Below are 20,535 nucleotides of genomic sequence, written 5' to 3' on the forward strand. Positions count from 1 at the left end.
AAGAAACCGAGACGTCAAATTACGAAGCAGTTTTTTCCAACCCCAAAACCAAGCATCGGGTGGTTAGTTGAGTTACTGTTGCCTGCTCATCAGCTTGCAGCAGTCTGCCCATTTTCCTTTGTCCTCTGCCATCTACAATTAATTTTTACCCAGAGAGCTGGTGCTCACTGGACATTTGATCTTTTTCTGATCTCTCTGCATTGGAACATCTCAGAAGATTCAAAGCATTTATTGTCATGTGTACAAAGAAAAGCATTTCTCTGTACAATGAGATTCTTCCTCTGGTGTCCACACACATATGCCGGTTAATATGTACTAATAGATAAAATACAAATAGCATGAATAAATAAATGGAGACAGAAGTTTCAGAAATACAGAACAAACCAACTTTCTTCCTCATTCTGATGTTCAGTTTGAACTTAAGCAGGTTTTTTGTCCTTCACTTCCCTGTGAGGCTCTTATCTTACTTTGGACAAATAGAAATACACACACACACCTGTAGAGGGCGCGCTTCCTGCTCCCTCCGCTTTCTGCTTTTTGAATCCAACTTTATTGTCACCGGAAGTGTGTGAGGGAAACGGCACACACGTGTTTTCGTGCAGGTTTGAAGGTTACAGAAGCAGCGGGTACTGCTCCTTGCTTGCTGTCCGGAGGAGAGGCTCAGCGGGACGGCGTGTTTGTGGTTCGAGACCCGGTGTGAGCAGAACTGAAGCGGAGCCATGGATCCTGTGAAGGCGCAGCAGCTGGCGGCGGAGCTGGAGGTGGAGATGATGGCTGACATGTACAACCGGTAAAGCCCAAACAAGCTAACCTCTCAGCTAGCCACAGCAGTCTGCTGTGAAGTGTCGCGGCTTTTATGTGTCAAACTTACATGTATTTACAGTGTGCCAGAATAATGTGCAAAGATAATTACTGTTTAGTGAAGCTGAGCCTGTACAGCTCATCGTTAATGCGAGCAAGTGTCCTGCTAGTGAAGCTCATTATTATAAAGGCCCACCAGCCGGCATGTTTAAGGCAAAGGGTGGCTTCTACTAAAGGCTGGCAAGGGTTAAATCCAGTGTGGGATAGCATTTATTTTAAAAAGAGCTATAGTGACTAAAATTTAAAGGCCTGAGTTTAGTGCTTAACTCACTGAATTTACTTCACATGTCACAATTTTACAGTATAAGCACAGTACGGCTTTTTCTCATAATATAAAGATGTGTCCTTGTGTCATAACACAGTAATCTACTTAAATGCCGTCACTTGTGTAAGAGTACATTCATTCATATTAAGTTAAGTGGTTTTGATCACAAGTATTTTTATACTTGGAAGAAGCAGCACAGACCTGCATCTCTGAATGAAGAAAAGACGAGCCTGGTTAATATTTATCCTTTCATGACCTTGCACAAATTATACATTCATGTGCTTTTAATAAAGTCTTGCAGTTAAAATCCACTGAGTCAGATTCAGTCAGTTGCCAAAGAAAATAGTTTATGTACTTTTATGCAGGTGTTTTTGGCTTGAAAGAGACGAATAAATATACATGAGTTATGGGTTTGTTCAACCATTCAGATCAAGAAACAAGCAGTTTGCTTGCTTTACTTTTTTGACTGAGGTTTGATTGGCTCTTGGCTCTCTATCAGCTTACTGGGATTTTCTTCTGCAGTAATTTGATGGCGCCCAGTTATTGACATCACTCCATAAACCAAATACTAATGTTTGTTTACATTTTGTGGATGGAAGTGAGCAATAATTCTATCAAATTCTAGTTAACTAGTTCTCTACATTCATATGATACCTGGCAACATCTTAGAGCCATTAAAGATATGTTACTGGCCACCTGATTAGTGCTTGCTCATACGTGATAATTCCCCTTTTGCCTTTAGCATAGATATAAAAAAAAAATGGTGGAAACATTCCTCAGAGATTTTGGTCTGTATTGACGTGATGGCGTCACACAGTTGTTGGACGTTGTCAGATGGGCTGTTCTGTTTAGTTGGGTCTGGTGGTAGGCGAGGCATGTCATGTTTGTTTGTTATGTTTAGTATCTTTTGACAGGAAGCATTTTGACACGTCAGTAAGTTGATGTTTCAGATTTAGGGGATTTTATTGGTATCCCAATGCTGGCAGTACTTTTAGAAGTACATAGTGTAAAATGCCTGTTTTTAACAGTTTAACTGTTTCTTGTAGTTCACCAGAACAGTGACAGTAACTGGGCCTTTCAGGCAGTTAGAGGCGTTCGTGGCTTATCGTCTACCTTGTTGCAGTTTTTTGAATCCTGGGGCTGGATGTGAAGAACCTAACCAATAATTTTAATCGGGTTAAAGAAATAATCCACTGAAATGTGATTTATCAGGTCACCATCACTGTGTCTCCTAAGGCAAACGGTGATGGTGACCTGCAGAAGGAACTTAAGGCTTCTTCTGATGAGCATGGTGTTGTATTAAAAGACATTTGGCTAGATGAAGTGCTGTTGGATAGACTCATTCAGCAACATGAAATGAGAGATTGATGACTTTCATGTGTTTTGAGTTTGGTCTCTTTGTGAATCTCCTGCAGTGAAGAGGAACTGGGTTTAATGTCCGTCGGTGGTCATGTGGTGTTTGTTGGGCAAGGATGTATGAAATTCTGTCCTCGGGGCTTATCCCTGTGAAGACTTTGAGGACAAAGGAAGTAATTAGTTGCCATTTAACTTTTTGCTAGTTCTTCTTTGAAGTATATAATTAAACTGAATCTGTGTCTCTCCCTGCTCTGATGAAGGATCTGTGTCAACACCGGGAAGCACATTTCTGCTGTGACATGAGCCAGAATACATTTTATTTGCAGAAATTCTAAATACTCTTCTTAAATGCACCTTTTCTTGACCTAAAAGTTGGTTAATTTAACATCTTTATGAAATTAAATAACTATTATATCAGGTCATATGAAACTATGAATTTTAAAAGGAGAGTATTCAGAGCCAACTTTAGGTTCACAAAATAACTCCAGCAGATGGCGCTGTTCTGTTTTACTAAGTGACTGTTGTAAGCAAGTCATAATGGGGACCCCACAATAAGGTGCTTATGCGTGAATATATCATGTAGTAACACGTTTGTTATGTTTTAAAAATGTATTTTTATCATCACTCTTAATACTGAAGAATCTTGACTGTTTCCTTCCTTTCCTCTCAGAATGACTAATGCCTGCCACAGGAAGTGCGTACCGCCACATTATAAGGAGGCAGAGCTGACCAAGGGTGAGTCGGTCTGCCTGGACCGCTGCGTGGCCAAATATCTGGACCTTCACGAGCGGCTAGGACGCAAGCTGACGGAGCTCTCAGTCCAGGACGAGGAAATGATGAGGAAGGCGGCTGTGGGGAGCGGATAGACGTGGATGAAGAAAACAAAATGGAGAATGATGTGGGATCAAAAGGTCATGGGGATGGGGTTAGCATGTGTGGCTTCAAACAATGAGAGACTTGTATTTTAATTAAAGGGTGGGAAATAAAATAAAAAAAAGTGTGGAGTTAATGCTGTCGAGGGCCCGCTGAGAGAAACTGCCTCTTCCTCAGAAACTTGGTGGATCAGCAGCATAAGGACATGTTGAAACTACTCACAGTGGACCAGACACTCTGGATCTTTTCCACTTTCTGTACGTTGAGCCTGGACTCTCGAAGTCACTTGAAAATCTGACTGAAAAGGAGAAAGGCCTCTGATGCGTAACACCAGAAAGCTAGAAAGCTAGAAACCTGGTTACATGTGACAGGTCCAGACAAATGCAAAGAATGATTCAACTTTAATCTTTATCTCAATTCACCCTTTGAACTGGGGTCAGATTTTTCTTGTTTGGTTTTGGAAGGCACTGAAAGTAAATATAGACTCTTTGCAAAGCTGCAGTTCAACCCGTGGAACTAGTTTATTTACAGTTGTCTGTCATGCAGACATGTCAGTCCTGTGCAACACCTCAGAAACAGCGAATCATGGGTCAGGGCATGCACAGAATTCATTATGGGCTGAGCCAAAATGTCTTTTTTGTACTATTCATAGTTTACTCTTTTGACCCTGGTTGGTTCTTTGTCTTTAACAGCTCAGATAAAAACAAAAAAAACCAATGCCTGAACTTTGCTCATTTTGTCATGCTTGTGTAGACTGTGTTGTGCTGTGTGTCAGTGGACCATGTTTTAGTGTGCGTGTCTCTTTTTCTTCATGTTTAAACCACAGTGACACAGCTTTTCATCTGCACTGCAGAGAAGCTGCACAGTGTGCTGTTAACTCTAATAAAGCGCTGTCATCGTGTAGCCTAGCTTCATGAGTGTTGGAAGTATTTATTCTGGCCCTCACACGAGGTTTGTGGTATGGTTCGACTTCACTCTCGTGCAGAGTGTGTGAATGAATATACAGTAACTATAAGATGAAATACAATGAAATCTCGAGTGATTATTACAGATACAACATAGTGTTTTTCTACATTTTGAAAAAAAAAGGTTCTAAAAGTTTTGTTGATATGAAATTTTCTGTGAAGAATTCTGAAACATGATCACAGAACTCTTTCCTGGTTTAAGAAAAACTGCTTTACAACCTCAGGCCAGGGACGACCGCGCTCAAGGAGGGAGGCTGATTAACCATATCTACAATCAAGAGATGCAGATATAGAGGGTTTAAAACATGAAGCAAACCACTGGTTACACAAGAAGAAGAAGGCTAGATTAAACTTTGCAAAAAAGCATGTCAAAGATCCTGCTTGGCTAAAACTAAAAGTCATTATGGACAAGTGAAAACCTGAGCGTCGAAGGAGAGACACCTTAAGATCTCAAACACGGCACCATCTGTCAGACATGGTAGAGACAGTGTTATAGTTTGAGCATGTATGGCTGGCAGTGGAACCGTGCCACTAGTGTTTATTTGTGACCAATAGAGCATGCTTTTCAGTTACTGAAGGCAGAGAGAGCCACAAACAAGCAGCAACTGAAACCGGCTTTCAGCTTTCTATCCATAATGCAGGCAGTGTCTGGATCTAAAGATCTTTCTCTAGAATAAGTAAAGTTTGTGCATTTTTACTCCTGTGTACCAGCATGACGTCACCAGAGCAGGAACAGCAATGCGTGTTATTTTTTATTAAATGTATAATTAATGAGTTCACTGCAGCTCTCGCACTCTGCAAAGCCATCTGGTGGGTCGCTCTGAATCAACCAAACCGAGCAAGTGTGAGACATTGTTGCTCCCACCGCTCAACAGAACAACACGTGTGATGTTATAACAGAACTGCAAACTGCGCAACTGAGACGGAATTATAATAACCGGTGGATTTCAAGCGGTTTGCTTCAGTATTAATTTTATATATCCCATGCCCCCTCCATCCACAGCCTGTGATACCGCGCTTAATAATTATTAATAATTCTTTAAAAGTTCCGACACACACACACATGTCTGGTTTGCTATCCTCGTGGGGACATCCCATTGACATAATGCTTTCCCAAGCCGCTTACCCTAACCCTAACCATCAAAAATGAATGTCTAATCCTAATCATAAGCCTAAACCTAACCATAAACTAATTGTAACTCTAACCCTAAACTCACATTTTGAGCCTCAAAAATGCCTTCAACTCGTGGGGACGAACATTTTGTCCCTCATAAGTCCTCACAAAGACGTCTAAACATGTATACACACACACACACACACACACACACACACACACACACACACATAGAGCGTGAAGGGGGCGTGTTTCCTAAAAGTGCGTCTGTGGCTTTAAGAGAAGCAGGCACAAGTGAGGAAGTGAAGATAGCTAACTTTCGTTTCCTCCACGAAACTTTTTATTTATACTGCACCTAATATAAGAAAGGAGAAGTAACGACAACAGGGTCTGAAAGGGACACAGGGGCGGGGATGTCCGTGTGTCTCTGTCCTCGTCTTCATTCTGCTTCAGCCCCGCTCCACTGACACGGTAAGTGAATTTCAGGGTAGATGGCAAAACACGGTGGTGATTGTTTTATGAACGTGGGTTTGACTAATAACTTTGAAACGCTGAAACGTCAACAAGACCCGGATGCAAACTGTCATGAAAGTAATAACAAGGGTCATAATATGACGCTGTCAAAGAAATCTGAAATAAGGGGTTAAACGCAGTTACACCATCCCGCACGGCTTTAACTTTCATAGTTTCCATACTGGGAAGGAAAAGAGAAGTCAGGCAAACAAAAGGCTTGTGAATGAGGCTGGTTTGTTAAGACAGACACGCTTTTCTGTCGATAAAGGTGTTTTGATGGATCACATCTGCTTTTATAAAAATGCAGTTTATAAATCTGGTCATAAAAAGTCATAAAAGAAACAAAAGACACTTCAGTAATTATTACAGGAGAAGGGGGAGTCCATGAACTGTGAATGGTAACCTATAATAGTAAGAATAATATTAATTATGCAAAGGAATGTGATGTAAATACAATTTAAAAGAAACAAAGGAACACTTCTTGTATCCTATGCAAGTTCATTTTCTCTTGTTGGGGGTTTGAATCACCAAGTATGGTACTCACCACTGATTCGGCAGGTTTTTAATTCAAAAACAGAAAACTTTATCACTTAACAACTTAAACACAGGGACTGAGCGAGGCCACAAAGTGATTGCATGTATTTAAACTTCTGTTACTGACTTGTTGGCCTTTAATATGTGAAACATATGTCAAATGTATCCCTCATGAATGACATCAAGTTATTTTGAGCTACAAACAACATTCCTGTCACAATGTAGAAGCTGCTGTCAAAGCGACTTTTTTATATCCTTTATTTATTCGGTTGAAAAGCCTCACTGAAAGGAAACATGTTCTTTTAAAAAGTGATCTGGCCAAGAGGGCAGCAGAAACTGCAACAATTTAACATAACAGTTGTATAAAGAGAGTTCAATAAAACAGGACTTTAATCCTCACTGTACATGCACAATTAAATTATGGGTACTCCACACGAACTATGCAGGAGGATATAAATAGTAAGAGTAAACAGCAGAGATGTACAGTCCAGAGGAATCTATACAAAACAACAAAAAAGCACAGTGGCCAAAAAGACCGAGTTGGTTATGATGTAGGTACAATAATGCAGACTCATAAAGATACTTGCAAAACAGGCCATTTCTTAATTTCATATATAACCTCTGTGTGAATCCTGTTCACCAAAGTCTGCCAACATACGTAAAGACATTAGACATCAAAACACATTGGAAACATTGGAAATCAGTCGTTGGCACAACACCAGAACTGGTTCAAAAGGTCCAGCATAGAACAGTGGACGGCTTTACAAGCGGAAAAAATGCAGTGATGTCATAAATGTCACCAGCTTTTTATAAAATGCACTGCAGCTTGTGGTGATTCCAGTATTATTACAGAGGCATACAAATGTAAGAAGAGTTGCAAGTTTTAGTTAGTTTTAGTTGTTTAGAAACGCTGCAGTCGTTTAGCTCCAAAAACACATGTGAAGGTTTTGGACTTTTGTAGCTGCACCGTGATCGGCACGCGTAATAAACGTGCAGCTCACGGTGCACGGGAAGGTCAACCTGCCATACTGCTCTGGACACACAACTGAAACTGAATTTCTTTAAACAACATCACACACTGCTCGTCTTTTTTATGTTTCATTAAATGTGAATATTTTGTTGGACTTTTACGTATAATAATTTCACTTGAAATAAAAACTTGGATAAAATAAGTTAAACAGTCGCGTGTTAAAGTACTCATTCAGCTAGTTTTTAAAATAAATGAAAATATCATATCCTGATGTGAATGTGAGTAGTCCCTTATCTGAACATATCCTCTATATAACTGCCACCCCCTATTCTATGATTTCTTAATATTTGTATTAAAATAGCTTTTCAAGCTTTAAAACGTTTTGGCACATTGTGTTGAGAAACAATTAAGAGGAAGTATGGCTTCTGTAATGCTGCTTCTGTATGCATTTTTGTGAATTTTAACACAATCTCACTTTATAACGTGTTCAGTTTTAAAGCTATAAATACATGTGCTAAAATTAGCCAGTTATGTTTTGTCTCAGAGTACTCAAAACAAAAATAAATGAACAAAATACTTAAAAATAAATCTGAAAATGCATCTAAAGTGATTTGGAGTCAGGTGTGTTTGATACAACATTATAGTAATTACACTAATGATATTTACGTCTGCAGTTAATTTGATTCTGAAAACTTTAAGCATCTATAATTAGAGTTTCGTTCATGTGCAGCAGCTTGAAAACCACGGTGGCTGCAGGTGGCCGATTGGTTTCGATGATGGCAGAAGGTGCAGTGAAGTATTAATATAGCGTGCTGCTTCTTCTGGTCACCAGATGGAGGCAACTGGCGATGAAGCTTTGATCCCTCATGATGATCAGTTTGTTGTGCCTCCAAATGGCAACGTGAACGAAATGCTCAATGTGGACCACGAAGACAACGTGCAGGGCCAGGTGAGCTCAGCTGATTTCAGAGAACCTTCATAAATCCAGCTTCTCTGGTTATCAGTTTTGGTGTACTACGGATCAGAACAATCCGATTTTAATTTGATAAACACGTCTCTGCCTCTGCTTAAGTGTTGCATAACTTTTTGTCCTTCTTTCTTTAGATGGAGGAGTTTTTGGGCCCACAGGCTGATTACAACGAGGAGGAGGAGGAGAAGAAATACTATCGAAGGAAGAGGCTGGGAATCATCAAGAATGTTGTTGCAGCCAGTATTGGAGCCATGATTGTGTACAGTGTGTACATGGGTGAGTTTCCCTGAAGATGGGGTACTGAAACTGGCAAACACAGACAGGGTAGCTTGAATATTCGTGAACATTTACTGTACCTGTACATGTGTGCAACAGGCCTCCTGCAGATGCAGTTGATCCTCCACTATGATACGACCTACCGTGAGGTAAAGTACAGCAACCTCGGCCTGCAGGACATCGACCAGAAGATGCTGATGGGGATTAATGTCACACCGATCATAGGCCTCCTGTACACGCCTCTCCTCATCAGGTAGCAACATAAACCCAAGTTTTAAAACATGTCTTTATATAAATGTTCCTGCTCTTCCTTTAAACACCCTGTCTCACATCCAGGTTTCTAGGTACCAAGTGGATGATGTTCCTGGCTTCGGGGATCTACGCTCTCTTCGTCTCTACAAATTATTGGGAGCGTTACTACACCCTCGTTCCATCGGCTGTGGCCATCGGTGTGGCCATTGTGCCCCTGTGGGCCTCCTTGGGAAATTATATCACACGGTGAGAAAGAAGAAGTAGAAGTTTGGGTGGGTGGAAGTGCTTCCTTAACCCTTGCTGCGTCTTAAGATTTATAGAAATAAAAAACAAACAAACAAAAAATCCCCTAAAACTATAGTAACCTTTCAGGATATTCTATTCCAGTGAAGGAAGTAGAAAGCGGCTGTTCCTCTTGCCTCATTCATTCTTTTAAAAGCGAGCCAATCACGGGCCGATCAGGTAAAACAAACTAGCAGAAAGAGCAAGAAAGTCTCCATGGGAGGCACAATACAGTGGTGTAGTGGGCTTTGTCAGCAGACTTTTAGATGAGAGAGGACGGTTGAAATCTTGAAAAAACAAACAAACAATACCTTATAAAAAGGCTTTAGTGCGGCTCTTCAGTTCATCCTCTGTGAGAAACACGCCGTTTCAGCTCCTCTCTCTAGTCTCTATCCCAGCTTTTGTCTGAGTTGCTCATGAGCAGAAGGTTTGAACAGCAAATGGAGGCCTCTGTGGTCACAGCCAGATCCATGTGCCACAGTGACATCAAACAGCCAAGACTACAGTAAAAGTGTTTAGAGCAGTCTGAAGCCCTAAACACTTTTGGCTCACAGGAATTGTTTGTTTATATGCAGACATCATTACTTGAAACTAAGTGTTTATCATGAGTAGCTACAGGATTTAACAGAGTGACAGAAGAAGATCTCAAGTGTAGGCAGTAGTAGAGCTCTGTAAAGAACATTTTGCTATTGTAGCTCTTCAAGCAAAAATGGGACTCCTGGAGTTTTAGAGCCTGGCACAATTTTCCTAGTAGCTAATCGAGCAATGCTCCATATTTCTGCTAGATGTAAGGTCTAATGTTTACATGTTTCATGTGGATGATAAGAGCTGCTGCTTTATGAAGACACTGAATACCTGTCCCTACTTCACGTGTCCCTCCGGCACAACAAAGCTCTCAGAAAGCATCATCGAGTGAGCATTATTTAAAATGTCTTTTCATCAACAGATGTAACAAAACCTTGTATCAGTTTAATCAACGGCAGACTGAAAGAACAATTTACCGGGCTCTTTGTTGTATTTCCTTTGAGCCGTGCTGCGCTGACTACAAGCTGAGATCTTTTTTTCTGTCACCGCCTGTTCAGTTTGTATTGATCTTTCTTTTTATTATAAATGCTGCTGGCAGAATACTTTTTTTTAATGCTCTGATGTGTTTTTGCCTTTTATGAAGTCGCTAAATCCTAAAAGAGGAAATGTGAATGTAAAGCTTGTTCTCGGGTTCTTTACACCTCCTGAATATAGAGCATTTATAGGGCAAAGCGTAGTTGTTAGTGTGAAACAGAGACAGCCTATGTGGTTTTGATCAATTTAAACACTTCATACACAGAGACAAGGGGCTCGTGTGATTAATTGAAGATAAGTACAAAATAAATGCCTCTAAATTTGTTTTCTAACACCATAAACACTCTCACATATGCGCAGGATGGCACAGCAGTACTATGAATGCGTCAACTATAAGGAGGAGCACGTGCAGGAGCAGAAGAAGCTCCCAAAGGGAGCGTGCCACAGCTATATCATCGTCTTCCAGTCGGTCTTTAACATCATTTTCAATGTGAGTCTTTCAGCTTTCCCTCATTAATGATGTTATTAATATCATACTGTTTGCTGGACAAATGGGCAAACCTTTTTCTTTTCTTCTGCATCAGCTGAGTTTTGTCTTCGCCGAGTTCCCCATGGCCTTCGTCCTCAACAGCGTTTACCTCCATGATAACTCCCACGTCCTCGCCCAAGTGAAACACTGCGGTAAAGAAACTTGCCTCCTCACTTCCAGTAGCGACTTGTACAGATACACCATAATAAGCTCGGGACAATAAAAGTTAAATTTACTTCCATGTTAATATTAAGAGGAAGAGTATGGGAAATAGGAATGTTTATCAACTTTTCAACTAAATCCATCATCATTCCAAAAAAAGAAAACAATCTATCCTGTTAATTGTGAGGCTGTCATTTAAAACCAGTTAATTCATGTAACTTTTTCTATTTATAATAAATTATATTTTAGAGATTTTAACTCCCATCCCTGCTTTTTATTTTGTAAAAACACACAAGGAAGTCCATCAGTCTTCCCGTCTTACTCTTTATTAGTTCCCCTAGTGCCTTGTGGAGTGTTTGGAGGATTCAGAGTAATCATAGACAAACACTTTGTTGCCCGAGTGTTAATATTGACTAGGCAGAACGTAATTATTAAAAAAAGAAAGAAAAGAAAAAGCTGACACAGCCACTTTGTTACCTGGTTTAATCCAAGTACTAAAAGTAAAATTAGCAAGAGGCTTGTAAAAGAGCCACACACTTCTCTCAGAGACCAAACCACAGCTAAACCTGGAGGCTCGTTATCTCACCAGGTGCTGGAAACAGGTTGAAATATCCACACATTGTTCTGTGTCTGCTGGATTTGTGAATTTCAAAAAGCAATAAAATGTCAATTTGTATTTTCAACTTTCAGCGCAAATTTGAAATCTGATGTTCAGTACTCAATCTTATCTACAAAGACTGCTAGTGATGTAATGATTCAACCTAATTATTCCACATGTCAATGATCCCTGCACTGCCAGTGCAGAAAAAAAACTGGATAGAAAAACACATCATGGGTTGGTCTCCCCAGAGCCTGAACCTCAACATTATTAAAGCAGTGGGGATCATGTTGACAGAGAAATGAACAAAAGGCAGAAACAGTAGAGCTTTGAATGTCCTTCAAAAAGCCTACAGGCTAGAACTGTTCAAGCTGTTTTTGCAGGTTCAATAAATTGCTGCATGCCTCTAAGATTTTTGCACAGTACTTTCAGTACTAGTTAAGCACCATGATCACAGCTGCTTTTTTAAAATCAGCAGTGCAAAACTAAACAGGTGGTAAAAAATAAAAATAGTTGGTAACATTGGTATTATTCAAAATGAAACTTAAAGAGAAACATCACCAACTGACAGGCTGTGTCACAGTTTCCCCATTCAGATGTTTTCATTAAGTGGAAGTAGGTTTACTGGCTAAAAAACACACATTTTAACAGTAGGAGGAAACAGACCTGAGGTAGAGGATCACATGACTGTAGCTGACCTCTTCGATTTACATCACAACTGCATAAAGAACTTTGTTTTCTTCAGTCTGCAGCTCTGTTAGGTTTTATTAAATCAGCATTCCTATCTGCCTTTCATCCACTCAGAGACTTTTAAAGCATTTTTGTAATTTTATAAAGTACGGCTGCAATAAAAATCTGTAAAGTACAGTTTGTTGCTTAAATGTACAGACAGACACTTTAACAGTCTGTAGGATTAACACAGGCTGTTTGGCTGACATCAGTTATTTTCTAATTTCTTTCCTGTCCCTAAACCAGGTGCTAAAGTCACCGGATTGATCCCCGGCTTCAACAACACCGTGCTGAAAAAACTGCCAAGCTCCATGCTGCTCATCCAAGTGGAGAGCGTGCTCATGGGCTTCGCCTTCCTCTCGATGATCATTGTAAGTTCTCTTCCTACACAGGCACATAAACACGTAGACTCGAGGTCATTCAGTTTGTTTAGGTGTTTGTTTTCTAATTATCTAGACAGGCTTTGTATAATCTGTGTCGCTGTTTCCTGTTGTGACGTTCTTGCAAAACAACAATAAAACATCAGCATTAAGTAGTCACTAGACAAGCATATAAAACCAAAACAAAGAGCAAATTACTGAGAGAAAATTGAATTGGGTACCCAAAAATGCTCTGATGGAATTAACACCGAGCTGAAACGGTAATCTTATTCTTATAAATCCCTGTGTACATCACTTTCTCATTAAAAGATAAATGTAAAAATGCTCTGAGGAAACCATTTCAGATGGAATTACATGTGATAAAAGTTTTCTTAAGAATGTTTGGATTTACAGAGAAGAGAAATTAATCCTTAGATAATATCAAATCTTTATAAAGAAAGGAAAACAATTAAGCCTTTTTCAAACCTGTATTGATGTCTAAAATATGGCATGTTGTGTGCAGCTGAGAACCTCTCTCACAGTTAGCATGTGTAACCCACAAGAAGCTATAAATATTCAATAAACAAGACGTTCAGATTGATGTTATAAAAGAAATCACAGGAGAGCTACTGTAAAGCTAAAGCTGCAAACTATAAAGCGTAAACAGAGAAGCAGCAGAGCGCCGCAACTCCAGGCATCCCCAAAGATAAGGTCTGTGGTGGTCTTGTAACAGAGTTGATTACGACATTCATTAGCTGTAATTTTTGTGCTTGAAAGTTCTATATTAGTTGTTTTACAGTATTCTATTATTGTTAGGCTCACATTATACCATGTAGGGTGATCCAATCAGACGTTTTATAACCGTTCTTGTGGCTACTTGCAAGATATGAACAAAGCACTGGAAAACACCTCAGACCTCTGGTATTTAAAGTCAGTGAATTGGGATTCTTGCTGGGAAGCTAGCATCCATTTGGCTTACAATTTGTTCGAGGAATTGCTGGAAACGATGAAAGTGATGAGACTGTAAACTAAAACAAGCTAATAGATGCTAAAACACTTTTTCACTGGCTTTAGTCTGTACCAACTGGGTACCAGCTGCTAGTTTAAGAGCTAATGTTGCTCTCAGGCATCTGTTGTGTTTGTTCTATTCTTAGACATTTTTTAAAACCTCACCATGGGACAAAAACAAACTGAAGCACAAGCTCCATTGAAAATGATTCTGAATAAAGTGATCTCTGTGTGCTGCTACTCACAGTTCCTCGGGCTGTGTGGGGCCGCCTACCGCCCAACAGAAGAGATCGACCTTCGCAGTATAGGCTGGGGAAACATCTTTCAGCTGCCTTTCAAACACCTGAGGGACTACCGCCTGCGGCTGCTCTGCCCCTTCTTCATCTACAGTGGATTCGAGACACTGTTTGCCATCTCTGGATTCACCCTGGTACTAAACTCATGCAGATTGTCTGTACAGTAGTTTAAGTTTGTTAAAGAGAAACGGAAATACAGATGTAAAGATGTAGGATTTAAGGATGTCATGAGAGAAAGCAGAGTTGTGAATCAGGTCATAAAATGTTGAAAGAATGTGTCTCCCCCCCTTCTTTCTCAACAGTCTTACGGTGTATGTGCTTTGGGTCTAAATAAACTGTGGCTTCTCATCGTCGTCTACGGCCTCTCCGCCTCCATCTTTTCCTCCCTTAGCCTTTCCCTCTTACGGCTTCCACGCTGGGTGTGTCTCATCAGTGGTGCTTTTGTGCATGGAGTACTTGTGGTGGTTCTCATGGCATTTTCTCCAGAGCCGAAATGCCTCAAGTATGAGGGCCCTCTACTAGTGATCTCTGCGCTATGGGGACTCGGCACCGCCCTGAACAAGACAGGCGTCAGCAGTGAGTATCATCCATGGTCTCTGTGTTTGCATGTCTTCAGCTATGACACGTGACAACATGAGTTCCTCTGTGTGTTCCAGCCCTACTTGGAATGCTGTACGCTGAAGAAAAGGAACGCCTGGACTTTGTCTACACCATCTATCACTGGTGGCAGGCAATCGCCATCTTTATAGTATACCTTTGGTATGGTCTTCCTATGAGGGTATGTGACTCGGTGTTTATGTCGTTAGTTTTTCCCTCCATTTTTTTGTTCCTAGTCTAACCTATTTTTTTCTTCACTTTCCTTTAAGGCAAAACTTTCCATACTACTAGTCACTTTGTTGCTGGCTTGCTGTTGCTATTGGGTGATGGAGCGTCGCCTGGCCAAGAGAGTGCCATTCAGACTGCCTCGCATCCCTCGGCCACGACACAAGGTAACTAGTCAGTCCATCGAGGATCAATACATGAATCTGGTCTTTGTAATGAGCCCTTTTCAAACATGATCTCTGCATGTTTTCAGGAAAATCAAAGTTGTTTTGTCACGTTCCACACAGCAGGAGAGTTTGTCCGACATGTTTTCTCTCCGAAAAAAAAAAAACCTGATTAGAGCATGCAGGGCGCTGGGGACATGATAAACTCAGTGGGAACCTTGAGAGGTTTCTTTGCGCACACAGTGTGTTATAGTCTTTACCTGAAGTATAAGGTGACACAAGGTGTAACATGAATAGTGGGCACTAGAAAACTTTAAGTCAGAACTAATGGACAGGCCTCTCCTCTGCTATAAATCATTATACGTCAACAAGTTATATAATTAAAGAAGGAAAAAGGGGAATAAAATAAGGAGGAAGCTAGACTTCAGGGTCTCCAAGGTTTGACCCCTGGACCTCTGCTCCAAAAGAAAAAAAGAAATCGGAGCTCTGTGTTAAAAACATAAAAACATTGAAGACTATAAACTAATTAGGCTCTGCTGCTACTCACAAACACAGGAAAACAGTTTAGAACATGGCAGAGAATCCCTACCAAGCTTCCACATTCTTACAGGCAAAATTACTCAAACATAACAAGACAGAGAAGTTACCCTAGGTTACCCTAGGTCACGTTTTGAATTTTACTGAGCTCATCCCGAAAACACAGATCACAGTGGCCAGTAAGGAGTGGTTTAGTAGTGCTGGATTGAAGTGCAGTTTCATTAATGAGCAGAATGCTGATCAGCTGCTGCACTCAGGTGTGGCATGCTTTTCTCATTTCTCTAATTTCATCTCCTCTGTCCTCCATCCGCCTCCTTGTCCCCTTGAAATCAGTCTCAGTACATCACGCTGGAGGATGCCTCAATTCCTAAAATCCACCTGAAGGGCAGAGGCTATAATTGAAGATGCACACGTGAAGTGTTTTCACTGTCAATTTATAAAACAGGCACCGGCACGCAGCTGGAATATGCAAACCATGGCCACAGGGGCACTCTTTAAAACCTTGTATTCATATGTTGTTTCAGTCATTTAATTTCACCAGACTCTCTGCTTGTCATAGATTCTGTGTGTGTGGTTAAAAGATAATTCAAAATCTTGTCACATTGTGCCATGTTATCAATTTAATTAAAAGTGTCCCTAAATATGAAACGTTCTGAGCACTGTTAAACCTCACGTAATAAAATACAGCTGTAGCAATTTATTATGCAGCTGTGACCAACTTCATGTTTAATTCACATCTAATTGACTGTAAACTGAAGCTACGCAGCGAGGATCTCATTTTGCTACCTGACTCCAACTTCTCATGTTCCTTCGTCATCTCATCAACGTGAGTGGAGTCGAGTATGTCGACTTTTCTGTGGACATATTATAGTGGCTTTAAGATATATTAGTTTAGATTTAAGATATACTTAGATATTATACATAAATCAGAATAAAAATATTCTGATTGATCTGAATTTTTGGTTTTGCAATAAGGCAGCAGGCAAAAAATAGTCTGTTTAAAGAAGATTAAATACAGTGTTGTTTATCAACTACACCACAAACTGAGAAGTGACGCATTTTCTGCACGAGCTGTCATCATTTCTTTAGATTTCAACAACAATCAGAGTCTTTCTGTGATATGGAACTGAACATATCATAAAGGTCTCTGTGGGCCTTTGGGAGGTGGCTGTGTTTGTAAGCAGACAATACAGGCAATTAGTGCATGTTACCGTAGTTGACAGACATCCATGCATATTCCTGTATTTCTGATCATCTGACAAAAATGAAACCCTAATTAAGAGGCAGCTGATTATTTTTCTTATGCTCTGGCTGAAATTACTTTGGGGCATGCCAAAAACTCCCCCATGCAGTCTGTAAAAACTTTTTCTTTGAAGAGGAATGAGTAGATATAAGCTCATTATTTTTCCCTTTTTTTCCTTCATTATCTTTTGTAGAAAAAAAACTCACACCAAAGGCAAATTAGTTTTTCAAACATAGTTTACAGTTATCTGCAAATGTATGAGCAGTATTACCCATGAAGGTGTCCTTTAGGACAATGTCTGAAAATAATATTACATGTCTATCAAGTCCGTGCCACTATTTAAACATGTGCGAAGTCACTGAATACACATGGTTGTTGTTATATTTGTATTATATTCTATGCATGGATTTTGCTGTGTATAACAGTGACCTATCAGAAACAAGTATTTGCACACAGAAAATCCTTGAGATGGCATTTTTGTGGATTCAGTCTGATTTATTTTGCTGACTCCTTCTCTGTTGATTTTAGATTTTAGCCTTTCACGCAAAAATATAAAAAGGCGCTTCAATCAAGCTTTGAAGGATCTTATTTGTTTTACATTAAAGTAAATGGAAGTTTTATTTTGAGGTTTCTGAGTGATGGCAGACCAAAAGAAGTAGATAGAACAGGCTGTTGAGAGATTGTCTGCTTACATAAGCGTTTTATATAAGTAGAATATAGCGTTTTGTTATGTGGTTAGATTAGAATTGCTAAAAACTGATTTGTCCTTCTTCTGGAAGAAGGTAATCCAAGGATCAGTGCATTTTATTGTGAAAAATGCTACTGCATACTAAGCTAGAAACGGGTTTTGACATCAGAGCAACTAATTCAACTAATTCTTTTTGTCCTCAGGTCAAAGGTTACCGCTACCTGGAAGAGGACAACTCCGATGAGTCCGACTCGGAGAGGAGCGAGGAGGACGACAGAGAAGATGAGAGGGAGGAAGACGACTGTGATGTAGTGCAAAATTTGGACGGGGAGGAAAGGGACCAAGAGGGTTGGTATCAGGGAGCTAACTCACCCAGAGCCAGGAGAAGAGGAGCCGAGGGCCGTGGACAGGACGACGCCCGTGTGAACGAGAGGGACGGAGAGATATGAGAAGAGGAGAGGAAGAGTTAAAATAGCACTGGACGCTCTTTTATTCATTAATATTTCTGTAAATTTTTGTTTTTCAGTGGAAAATATAAAAATTAAGAAAAAGCCCGATAGTTTATAGTTTTCTAACTTTGAAGGAAAGCTATAGGTAACTGCTTAAGTGAAATTACAATCATCAATAAGAAAAGTACACCAGCTTTAACGGCTATATTGTTATAACACATCAGCATATTCTGGATAAAACCAAAAAATTGAGTCCTTTTTCTTTCTATGTAGACTGGCTAACCAAATGATAAGTGCAGAGAGCATTTCACTTGCTTTTGTGCTTCTTCTTCATCAGAATTTGTTGTTTATTATTGAAAAAAAATCTGCATAGAAAGAGTTGAAAGCAAGCGACAAAATGAAGGAATTGATTTTCTGAGTTTAATCACAAGGTGAAGCGTGTTTTGATAGAAAAACAAGCCTGCCTCTTGTAAGCAACATAAAAAAGCCCCATATTTGTTGTTTTAATTCCTTATAATTTCAGTATTTCATTTAATAGTGTTTGCACATTAGTCAGAGAATCTGGAATCACACAAGGCATTGTCAGAAGCTGTCTGCTGTGAGATGCAGAAGATGAGCTTGAATATATGTTTGATGAAGTGCAGCATTCAGCATGTGCGTAGTTCAGTCTTTTCTGACTAATCCCAGTAAGGTATAGATTTTAGAAATCTAAAATAATATTCAGAAACAAACAAACTGAAAGGACTACAGCCACACGAGCTATATGCTAACATTAGCATGTAGCCCTGCAACATTACTTGCTCCATCTTGGTTTGTAGCAGGTGATACGGTGGGCATTCCAGACACTAGTTGCACAGTGCATGTTAAAGCTGAGAGTACATTAGCATTGTGTCTGTGAACTCTGCTCTGCTAATAATTGCTAGAAGTTGCCGATTAGCCGAAGACGATGCTAAGTCCAGATGAGGTTCATGCACTCTAAAATAAAGTGCTACAAATGCAAACCCACTAATTCCATTCTCAAAGGGACATTAGATGAAGAAACACTCATACATAACTTAGTGTTTTGTACATGTCAAAACAGTAAAGGGCCAAATATGCTTTTTGAACCTGCATATACATACAGTATCATTTCAATATAGTATCAAAGGGTCTAACATAGAAACCTCTTTGCTCATGCAGTAACTGCTTTTCTGTGCTGAATGATTATTTCTAATGACGGCTAAACTCCCAAAGATGTTAAAGTGTAGGCTATTTAAAAGATGGATGTGAGTGCCTTGAAGACATCCTTTGTTAGTGGAGTCCCCTTTAGAGCCCTGAACTCAATATTATAATCATAGGCATTATCATGTTTTTATGTTTTCTGAAAAAAAAAAGAAAAAAAGAAATCGTGATGTAACAAGCAAGAGGTAGATCTGACAAAGAAACACTGGTCGTAAAGTAGGGACTTGACACAATGTCTCCATACCCTAAAGCTTACTCAGTCTATTTTAGTTTAAGTATTTTTAAAAACGGATCATCATGCTTGAAAGTGTTTGCTGTGGTCACAAATGGAGTGAGCATTACAGTCAATTTCTTTCAAATGTTAATATATTGGACAATACTTTGGAGCCAGAGGAGTCACCCTCTGCTGGCCATAAGAAAGAATACGAGTTTAAGGCACTGCGGTTCCTCTGGACTGGAAACTTACGTCTAAGTTAAACTGTTATTCAATCTATGGCTGGTTTGCCGTCATGGCATGCAGAAACACTTGCTGTAACTTCACCATCATAAATTTCACCTGCATCAAGTCAGCTATTTGCCTTGTAAACGTGAGGGAATTCTGCACATCACTGTGCAGCCTTTGCTGTGTATATATACCAAAACTTCTTCTTACTGTGCCTCTTTTACTTAAATGTCTTTTGTTTTACTCTGTTTTTATGTACAGATTTCTATTTTAACCAACTGTAGGAGGAAGGAATGTAATCAACATCCTACGGTGGATGTATAACATTTAATTCAACTTTATATGGTATTGCAAGTGTTTTAGAGGGCTTAGCTGCATTATCGCCGTGCTGATGTTGTTCAGTTTTTAATTTCTGACCCTGAGAATGTATTTTGTGCTTTTCTCCAGTATAAACATGCAGTTTTAAGTAAAAAGATGTGCTGAATCAAACTATTGTTGACTGTGATGTTTACGTCTGACAAGTGGGTGGTGTGTTGTCAAAGTCACTGACTTTATATTAAGGTAGTGGTGACAGCTAGTCATTGCCATGGAAACCTGAAAATGCAACCAGAGTGTAACCAGTACAAGGAACAGCAAGACTGAAGTAAATTGGCTTGCAATTATTGTCACACAGCATATTTTTTTTTATAAATAATAGGCTACTTCAGTGCCACACGAGGTATTTATCACTTGTCAGTCTGTTCACAGTTCACAAAATCACTGCTCCTCCTACAGTATTGGGCAGAATTGAATCAAACCTAAACACAATTGTCATCTTAAGTTTATTTGTTGACTGGGCACTAGTATCACTACTCATCCTAGAGTATTTGTCTGGATTATAATGTTCATATAAGTGTTTGTATGTGCCTCTGTACCATCTATACACAAATCTTGTAATTAGGTTTATTTATGGCAAAATTATGTCTTGAGTTAGGTTAGGAGTGTTCATGAACCTGGGC

At 39.7% G+C, this 20,535-nt stretch overlaps 2 protein-coding genes across 2 annotated transcripts; both read left to right on the forward strand.

Moving 5' to 3' along the window:
• The first annotated feature begins 551 nt into the window (after positions 1-551).
• On the forward strand, positions 552-4,263 carry timm10 (translocase of inner mitochondrial membrane 10 homolog (yeast)). Its single transcript, XM_026169228.2, has 2 exons — positions 552-790; positions 3,153-4,263. Exons 1-2 carry the CDS (start codon positions 720-722, stop codon positions 3,346-3,348), a joined length of 267 nt encoding a protein of 88 aa, XP_026025013.1. The 5' UTR covers positions 552-719; the 3' UTR covers positions 3,349-4,263.
• A 1,450-nt stretch (positions 4,264-5,713) lies between these two features.
• Positions 5,714-18,126, forward strand: unc93b1 (unc-93 homolog B1, TLR signaling regulator). Its single transcript, XM_026169892.2, has 13 exons — positions 5,714-5,905; positions 8,284-8,400; positions 8,556-8,697; positions 8,797-8,950; positions 9,034-9,195; positions 10,651-10,780; positions 10,875-10,971; positions 12,555-12,679; positions 13,923-14,105; positions 14,274-14,547; positions 14,628-14,749; positions 14,838-14,960; positions 17,629-18,126. The coding sequence occupies exons 2-13, from the start codon at positions 8,284-8,286 to the stop codon at positions 17,872-17,874; spliced, it is 1,875 nt and encodes a 624-aa protein (XP_026025677.2). The 5' UTR covers positions 5,714-5,905; the 3' UTR covers positions 17,875-18,126.
• The last annotated feature ends 2,409 nt before the right edge of the window (positions 18,127-20,535 follow it).

This window comes from Astatotilapia calliptera, chromosome 6 (assembly GCF_964374335.1).
Source record: "Astatotilapia calliptera chromosome 6, fAstCal68.1, whole genome shotgun sequence".
Classification (NCBI taxonomy): Eukaryota; Metazoa; Chordata; class Actinopteri; order Cichliformes; family Cichlidae; genus Astatotilapia; species Astatotilapia calliptera.